The 10,149-nt window shown below is 38.2% G+C and overlaps 1 protein-coding gene across 2 annotated transcripts in view; it reads left to right on the forward strand.

Moving 5' to 3' along the window:
* Positions 1 to 8,109, forward strand: part of LOC134349393 (receptor expression-enhancing protein 2-like) — a 107,476-nt gene extending 99,367 nt beyond the window's left edge. For both annotated transcript variants that reach the window (XM_063053624.1, XM_063053625.1), the window contains exon 8: positions 259 to 8,109. In XM_063053624.1, coding sequence (XP_062909694.1) covers positions 259 to 333 — 75 coding nt within the window. In that variant the 3' untranslated portion in view covers positions 334 to 8,109. The remainder of the gene's footprint in view (positions 1 to 258) is intronic.
* The last annotated feature ends 2,040 nt before the right edge of the window (positions 8,110 to 10,149 follow it).

Consider the following 10,149-nt stretch of genomic DNA (forward strand, 5'->3'; position numbering starts at 1 on the left):
ACAATCGAAAGAAGAAAACTATGTACAGAGTAGGGAGTGATTTTTTTAACAACATATTCATTGATTGTGAGAATAAATTCAGGCCTATGAGATGTTATGTAGTTAAACCATTTTTTCCAGTATGAATAAAATTGTTCCAACTTATGATTAACAGATGTTGTTATCTTCTCCTGTTCTGCTTTCTTAATGGAGTTGGACCATTGTTTGCACTTCAACTCCCACAATCTAATCAGTTGTCTTTTAATATCTGTTTTACAGCCACAATCGAAGAGTGTAAAGTTACGTGCTAAAAAGAAGGCCACTAGCACCACCACCAGCCCCGAGTCTGCGTGAACTGGATCACACGGGGAAGAAGCCGTACAGAGTGCCACAAGTCTTTCCATCTGCCTTCAGTACATCACAGATTTGAGTCTTGCTTCAAGCAGAGAAACTGCCACAGCATAATGGAAGAGCTATACCTTGTAAATAGGAGCTTGGGCACTGTGTCTTTAGCAGGTATGGGGGAATGCAGTCGTCACCACAGCATAGCAGTACTTGAGCTGTTGTTGAGGGACTAGACTTAAGTAATCTTGCTCAGTGTTATATATGCATTTCATCCATGGTATTCAAAATAAAGTTCCACCAAAATATCTCGTAGGAAATATTAAGCCATTCTTATGTTTGCAATCACCGTTATTTCCCTCTGGATTATTTTTCTTCCCCCATTTGTATCACTTCCTGCTCCATATGGTCTCTGTGAAAAGGCAGCATGGATAAAAACTATGAATTTTAACGTCAGTGAATAAAAGAGGACTAACATTCCAGATAGTTAGTTAGTTTGTGCCCGGAAGTGACTACGTGAGCAGCTATTGCGAACTCGACCTTAAGGTAACCTAAATGGTTTTAGCTTGCACTCCAATTGAACTGATAAAGAGAAGGAAAGCTGGCTGAGGTATTTTGTGATGGTACTGTAATTTTTTGGAATCAGGATATCTTATAAACTGAAGATACAGTATGAAAAATGTTTTTAAACTTGTTATGTTTTCAGATTTTAGTTCTGTAACCTAATATTTCACCTACTAATTTAACAAACCAGCTATCTCAAAAAATAAAGAAAATACATTAAACAAAGTAATTAGATTTCTAAAATGTATCATCATATTCAGATCTTTAGATGTCATTGGGTAGCAGACTCACTGTATTCAATCAGAATTAAAAACTATGCACTGGAAATTTATTTTCATTTATAGAAAATCGCATTGCAAGAATGAACAGGAAAGCATGCTTAACTAACATGCTACGAACGGAAAAATATGTGTGGGGGGTTATACCTTCATGGGAACTTGGTAGCATTAAAATGAATGTGAGGGGTTTTGAAATTTATACCTTGATTGAGAGGAAGTGATTTGGGATTCTAAATAATGGAAGTAGATGGAAAGTGACTTGGGTTTGCTGGAAATCTGTGCCGTGGAAGTGATGAGAAGGGGATTATTCATTTGGAATTGTACATAGTGTATAAGGAGAGCTGGGGACTGTGAAATAGAGAAGCCGCCAGAGATTTGGTTCAGTGAAAGGAAACAGATTGCTGCATTGGAATTCTGGACCAGGATATGGAATTGATTGTCCTTTCAATTATAGAACTGGGATTCTGAAATGGAATCTATTGATGTTATTTTCACTAATTTCCCAGAGCTACAACTGCATTCAGAGATCTAGGTTCATGTGGCCTAATGATGACCTGTTTTTGAATGTCTGCATGGTTTTCCTATGCACTAGAAGTAGTTGAAATAGAATTTTCTAATTGTTATATGGACATCTAGGATCAGAACATTATTACCACACTGCTTTCCAGAATCTCCCTGTAGGTTTTAAGAGATGATTGGTGATGAACCATAAACAGTAATTTAATCCATTTCTGGTGCTCTCGAAAACCATGAGAGTGAAGTGAGATTGATTTATGAACATCAAGTTAAAATAAACTGGCTGTCAAGTGCTTGCTATATTCCCTGTTCTGTGTAGCATGCTGTTTAGTTATTGTTCATGTTTTAGTATTTGCCAGTAGATACTGTACATATAGTGGGGCTGAAGTAATGTCACATGAATGGAAATGATAGTGATGTAGGAAATGAAGCTGTGTGAAATCATGTGATTATAACTGGAATATAGATATTTTTGCAAATGCATTACCAGGATATGCGCTATACTGTACATGATGTACTAGACTGAACAAAATGTATAACTTTTAATACACTGAATAAAAGCCTTCAGTATCACTCTATACTAGAGGTCAGTGTAGTAAGCATGTTATTTCAGTGAGTGCCCTAATTACCTCCTCCGACATGTTTACATGATCGATCAGTTTCTGTGTTATCATTAATACTTCGGTTATTTACAATTTTTGTAAATAGAACATTTAAAATTACAACTTACAATCTCAGTTTATTACAAACATACATCTGTTAGTTAGTTTACAAGGTGGTTGTTACTGATCCAGACAAAAATATACCAGATTCAAATTCTATCCACGTTATTACAAAACACATACAAAGCTGAAAGTTATAGTTTGATACCCAAATCCCAAAGAGAGTAACATACTTTTTATGTCATTTGAGCTGAGCAGTTCTCTCTAGCTTCTGCTTGTTGTTTTACTAGATTTACCCACCATCGAAAGTTGATTGTAGTTAGAAATACTGTTAGCAAATGATGGAAAATAAAATATACTGGTTCTCCATTATTGCTGGAACAAGATAAACCAGCCCCACTCACGTAACGGGAGAAATGTGAATCTATTTCATTGCTGTTCAGCACCTCGAAACATTTTCATGCTGTAAATTTTCAATTCACTGACATTCACAATGATCAATAGGTTTTCATATCAGGAACAAATGCTGGTTTCCTGCAGAAAACTTCATTAATGGAAGAATATTTAGGCAAAACATGAAAGATGCAGATGGTTAACCTATCAGGTTCCCATTCATCTGAGAATTTATGGAGGATGTTGTTGATGTTGCAGTAATTCATTTGCACTCCATTTGCGAGGAATATTGGTCTCACAAGAAGCTTTTGTCCTTTGGCAGTACATGGTCATTATTTAAAGATACTTTAGGTGAACGTGCTTGACAAATATCTTTCATCTCAATATTGGTTATATGTGGTATCTTGTTTATTTTCAAGATACTTATTATTCAATTAAAATTCAATAATTAATTATTGGCATTGTGATGGGTCTTATCATAGAAATTTATGAGGTAGGAAACCATCCAATTCGAGGACGTTTATGATCCCTCAGATCTATTAGTAACTGGCAAAGCTTTGCAGTGATTTGCTTAGTATGTATAATTAAGAAAAACTGATATTTTCATGTCAGTCATTCATAAGATAGCTCTTATCAAAGTCTCAGGTACTCATATTAATTAAAGCCCTCTGTACTTCCTCAAACTATGTACATCTGGATTTGGATGTCAGGGTTCAGCAGTGTTTAGTATTGATATCCCATGGGGAATCCAGTGCACTATAAGCCTCAGCCTTGTGCTTCATGCATAAAGACCCAGGTATTGTTTTCTATTATTATGCTAGTTCTGTGCTGACTAATGCATTCCTCTCAAAGTAAGAAATATAATGCCAATTATTTTTTTCTTTCTGAATGTTATGCAAGATGTTCAGTTGAGTTTACATAAAGTCTCAAGTAGTGTGCCTCACTTGTTTTAAACTGTATACATTGTTTTCATTATCAGATCTTGTTGCCCTTGGTGTGTTTTGTTATTGCTGCTTTAGAGCTGGAGACTTGGCCTAGTTTTGAAAATAATATACAGACACACTCTCTTCTCTGTAATTTCACTGTACTGGGTTTCTCATTACATAGCTGAGCCAGGGAAGTTCCTGCTTTTATTTCCATTTTGCACTGTTAACTAATCTAACTTTAGCTGGTGAAGTAGAAAAAAACATTTAAAAAGGTCTCAAAGAATCTGTGAAATCAGGAACCGATCAGTCTCCAGTGATTCCTCAAATCCCTTTGGTGAAGAAAGCATCGATGGATCTTGAAGAAGAATAGATATTGGGCTCAAAATTCACTAAGGTGCACTGTGACAAAGCAATGGAGGTTGGAGACGCGATGCGTTAAAGACAGAAAACTGACGTGGAATAAAGACTCCAAAGGAGCTTTGAGAATTAACTGCTTTTCCAATCACATCTGCAGAGAAATAAGTTTATCCTCTTTTCCAAAAACATTCTGAATGCTTCTCTATCCATGTAACTAATTAGTTCTCTTCAATACAAGTCACTGTTATTGCTAACCATTCATAAGTATATATTAAATTATTCGGTGAATAGATTACACTGTATATAATATTTTAGGTGGTAATGCTTTCATTTATTTTGCTCTCTCAGAAAATGGTGTAAAGTTCTGTAAGAAATTCCATGGAGCATGAACAGGTCTTTATATGGAAGTATTTAGTCCCATTCAACAAGAGGGTTTAGAGAAACATAAAACAGTACAGTATGGAGGCTGTTCAGCCCATCATGTCCAGGTCAGCATCCACAGTCCACCCACAATCTCCAACTGTTAGCTTACTGCTGGACTGTAAGCCAAAATCCAAAGGCAGTGCTCCAATGTCCACTCACCAAGATCATCTGCAACAAGGATTCAAGTTTGCAACAAGGATAATTGCCGGCATTCTCACTCCTGAAAGCAAAGTCAAGAACATTTCCAGCTACATACGGAATCAGATTTACCAGTTAAAAAATTTACTTAGAATGCAGGGAACAAATTGGGATATTCACAGCAATTTCCTACAGGAATCTTTCGGAGCCCGATGCATTTCCTCCTCATCCACATTGCAGAAAACCTGGGCAATTCTAAATACTAAGTCTTGTTTAAATTGCACAGTTATATTCTAGCAGGATAATAACCACTAAATGGAAACCAATAAACAAGATTAATATTAATGAAATAAATAACCAAACATTATTATTTTCCTCTGAGGTACTACTTATTTTCAGCTGTAAGATAATAGTAAATAGAACCCCAATTTTCCAGGTGAGCAATCTCTTGACTAAGTGCCACTAACATTAATTCTTGTAAGTGGCATGTACTCATAACACTTTGTTTGGAATGTCACTCTTCTCCTCACGAATGGCACTGGGACCCTGGAAATAATCTGCTGATGCTAACTTCCATTTTGTCCTTAGTCCTTGTGTTGGAAATTGCCTCAATGGTCCAGCAAGCAAAGACAGCCCACAAATAAAGTATCTTTCCACCCTCATCCATGCCGTATGACCTATGCAACAATTTAATCAAGTTTCTCCTGCTACTCTACTACCACAGAAGTGGCAGTACCCACTGTTAAACATGCAATGGAAAATTATTTATTTTATCATAAGGTCAGTTCCTCTAGGGATTTGCACAGTAGCATATTAATATTCCTAACCACCCACCCAGTGTTACAAGAGCCATGTACCTATAGCTGGCAAGTCAAAACAATATGTCAAAGCTTTTAAGGATTACATTTTAACACCTGAATTCATCTTTACGGCAGTTAGTAATATGCATCATCTCTCACCTTTTCAATGCTCCAGATCATTTAATTATACAAAGAAATGTGTGGGATTCAATGTCATCTCTAGGTTGCAACCACGACGATATAGGGCAGGTATGTTGAATAGGTTGATGTTTTCGTGTACTTCTCTATATGTTTGGATCTAATTGTCTTCCTTATCTACGTTTCTCTTTCATCTGTCCTTTCTCTTTGTTTACTCTCATATTTCCCACTTGATTCTGTCATTTTTTCCATCCTGTTTCTTTCTTTCTCTCCCATCCCCTGCACTTACACTGTTTAAAACATAATGCATATTTAACAATTTCATAATTTTCTAACTTATGTATAACAATGGGTTTCATGAGCAAAATTGTAGGAATCCATCGTCAGTGGACTTGGCTCTGACAGCATATATTGATCAGAAAAGGAATATATTTATGTCAACATCATTGTAATTAAGAAGATGCATCCTAGTTGTTGTGAAACCACACTTGATATGTGAACTGAATAATCTTCAATTGCTCGTGTACACTTCTCAATGGAACTTGCAGCTTACTTGTTGTGGTTACCCCACTTAATTACAACTAGTAAAACCTAATCTGGATCTATTAATCTACAGAACAGGTTTGAAGCTTACATGTGGATTTAAACCCACACTATACCAGAACCAAAATGAGCCAAATCACTTTCCATTCTGCAACAATACTGTACCTCTTCAGTCTCCAGCTCAAGCTTCCTTATTAACCATTTTACAGTGCCTTGTAAAAATATTCATCCCCCCAGCCCTTTATTCACATAAATGAGTATTACAACCAGGGATTTTCATCAAATTAACTGAGAATTTTATTTGTGAATCACATGCTCCTTTTTTCCCAGTAGAGCCCCAAAAACAGAGAAAAACTAAAAATTCAAAAACTGAAATGTCAGCAGTTCCAAAGTATTCATCCCCGTTCACTCAGTACTTATTTGAACCACCTCTTGCAGCTATTACAACCAGTCGTTTTTTTGAATAAGTCTGCATTAGCTTTGTACAATGTGATGGCGCAAGATTTGCCCGTTCCTCCTCATAAAATTGTTCAAGCTGTGCCAGGTTAGCTGGGGAGTGGCAGTAGACACCTATCCTGAGGTCTTGTCAGTGATGTTTGATTGGGTTAAGGACAGGACTCTGACTGGGCCATGCAGGGGGATCAGTTTTCTTCATTTGAAGCCACTCCATAGTTGTTCTGGCAGTGTGCTTTGGGTCGCTTTCTTACAGAAGGGCACACTTCCGCTCCAATTTAAGCTTTCTGGCAGAGGGTAGCAGGTTTTTATCCAGGATCTCTCTGTATTTAGCAGCATTCATCTTCCCATCAATCCTGACCAGATTTCCAGTCCCTGCTACTGAAAAGCATCCCCATAGTATGATGCTACCTTCACCATACTTTCCAGTAGGGAAGGTGTTACTTGGCGGAAGATTAGATTTACGCCACAAGTACTGCCTAGTGTTGAGGCCAAAAAGTTCCAATTTAGTCTCATCCAACCACAAAACCTCATTCCACATCTTTACAACATTTTCTAAATTATGCTTTGCAGAGTCTTTAAGGACAAGGATGCTTTTCTGTTTTAATCGGGGCTTCTTCCTTGCTACTTTTTTTTGCAAGGCCGTGGAGGTTGTGGAGCCATGAACTTCATCTCCAGTTGCAGCCACTGACTTTTGCAGTTCACTCAGAGTGACTGTTGGCATCCCAGTCGCCTCTCTGAAAGTGACATTCCACTCCAGTGATTAAGGAGAGCGGAGGAGTGGCCTACCCTAGGCAGTGTGTTTTCCCACTTTTTCATGATGGTACTCTGAGGTATGTTCAGTGCCTTTGAAATTGTATTGTATCCTTCCCCAGATTTGTGCTTCTCTATAATCATTTTCTGACTTATCTTGAATACTCTTTTGTCTTAACTTTGGTTTGATCTATTGAAACTCTTCCTTACTGTTGCACCTTACAGAGAGGGGGGGTATTTATCCTTATTAATTCATTGAAAACAGGAGATCCTCTAATTTTCTACATAACAAACTGGGTGACTTGGTAAGGTAATATACAATATTGCACCTGAGGAACATTAGCCTAGTAATTACAAAGAGGATGAATACTTTTTCATCCTCACAATTTTGATGTTTAATTTTTAATAAATTATTGACAGATTTTGGAATTTTTCTCTTGATTTGACATGATGTACAATGTCTTGTAGATTAGCTCAAAAACACCCTACTTCAACATTTAAATTAAGTTTAAATTTAGAAAATGAGACAGTAAGATGTGAAAGTAGTTGTGGGGGTTGAGTACTTTTTCAAGGCACTGCAAAACTTTACAGTCAACATAAATGCAAAGGTGAATTTCTGTAACAACCGTTTAAATGCCAAGCCAAGAGGTGCACATTATTTATCAATAGTTGTGACTAACTGGTAGTGATGTTTTTTATGTGTATATATAGTTTAGCAGGAGTTGCATTTTCTGTATTTTTTCTAAACTGCACATGCCCTTACCTGGTTTGTAAACCAGTATTTGGTTACTTAACAGTATATATTTAACAATGTAATGTCTATTTGAAACTGCATAATTAAAAGAAAAATGACTGTTTTTTTGTAATCTGATTGAATTATATAACATTTCTTGAAACTATTTCAGATACTCTAAGACTGACGTTAGCTTTCATTTCAAATATCAGCAGGCTGCAATCAGCTCACCATTTGTTGGTGACACAATGCAAGGCTTAAAAAGAGCTCCAGTGCTTTTGGCTCCTATCAGTGAGCTACAATTAGTGTGGGGCCAATAAAAATGGAGGTGTAAGCAGAGCGGCCATTGTTGGAGCGGAGCAGTGCTAGAATCCTCAACAGGCTTGAGCAAGCACAGGCAGAGGTTCTAAGTAAGTTTCTAGTCAGTTTTATTTTCTGTTAATACATAGCTGGTGTGCTGAGAATGGGTTCGGAGGTAATGGTATGTTCTTTGTGTAAGATGTGGGGACTCTGAAAGACCACCAGTTTCCCTGATAACTACGTCTACATGAAGTGTACTGAGCTGCAATTCCTTAGAGACCATGTTAAGAAACAGGAGCAACAGCTGGATGACTTTGGCTCATATGGGAAAATGAGGAGGTAATAGATAGGAGCTACAGGAAGGTAGTCATCCATTAGTTGCAGGGGATAGGTACCTGGTAGGTACCACTATACAGAATAAGATAGATTAACTTGTAGCACAGTTAGAGACTAGAAGGTGTGATGTTGTGGGCAATCTGTGAGGTGTGGCTGAAAGAAGAAAGATCATAGTTGGGAACTTAACATCCAAAGATAAACCTTGTATCGAAAGGACAGGCAAGTAGGCAGGGGGAGTGAGGGAAGGAATAGGCAGCCACTGTAGAGTACCTTGTAGCTAGTCCCCTCAATAATAATAATAATACTGCTTTGGATACTGTTGGGGGGCAGTGGTCTAGGAGAAACCGCAGTGACTGGGTCTCTGCCACTGAGTCTGGCTCTGTGGCTCAGGAGGGAAAGGAGTGCGGTAGTGATAGGGGATTGCACAAGTAGAGGAGCACACAGCAGATTCTGTCAACTTGAAAGAGACACTCGGATGGTATGTTATCTCCCAGGTGGCAGGATTATGGATGTCTCAGATTGGGTCCACAGCATTCAAAAGGGGGAGGGTGAGCAGCCAGAAGTGGTGGTACACATTGGTAGGAAAAGGGAGGAGGTCCTGAAGAGAGAATAGAGGAAGTTAGGCTAAACTGAAAAGCAGAACCTAGAGGGTAGAAATCTCTAGATTGCTGTCTGTGCCATATGCCAGTGAGGATAAGAATAGGATGATTTGGCAGGTGAATGTGTGGCTGAAGAAATGATGCAGGGGGGGGCAGGGTTTCAGATTTCTGAATCATTGGGATCTCTTCTAGGGAAGATATGACCCATACAAAAAGGATGGATTACACCTGAACACAAGGGGGACCAAAATCCTTGCAGGCAGGTTTGGTAGATCTGTGGGAGAGGGTTTAAACTAATTTGCCAGGGGGATGGGAACCAGATTGATAGGGCTGAGGTAATGTGTGGAGGTAGGATGAGTTAAAGTGTAATAGGGAGCCTAAATTGAAAAAAAATGAATACAGGACTGAAGGTGTTAAATTATAATGTGCGCAGTATACGGAAAAAGGTCGATGATCTTGTAGCGCAGTTAGAGACTGGCAGGTGTGGGCATGTGTGAGTTGTGGCTGAAAGAAGGTAATAGTTGGGAGCTTAACATCCAAGAAACTACAAGGGTAAAAAGATCCTGATGGGAGTTATATACAGGCCTCCGAAAAGTAGCCTGGATGTGGGCCACAAGTTACAATGGGAGATTTTAAAAAGGGCATGCAAAAAGGGCAATGTTGAGATAATCATGGTGATTTCAATGTGTAGGTAGATTGGGAAAATCAGGTTGATGCTGATACCAAGACAGGGAATTTGTAGAATACCTATGAGATGGCTTTTTAAGAGCAGCTTATGGTTGAGACCACTAAGGGAATGGCAATTCTGGATTGGATGCTGCATAATGACCCAGATTTGATTAGGGAGCGCAAAGTAAAGGAATCCTTAGGAGGCCGTCATCATAATATGATAGAATTCACCCTGAAAATTGAGAGA

Source organism: Mobula hypostoma, chromosome 7 (assembly GCF_963921235.1).
Source record: "Mobula hypostoma chromosome 7, sMobHyp1.1, whole genome shotgun sequence".
Taxonomy (NCBI): Eukaryota; Metazoa; Chordata; class Chondrichthyes; order Myliobatiformes; family Myliobatidae; genus Mobula; species Mobula hypostoma.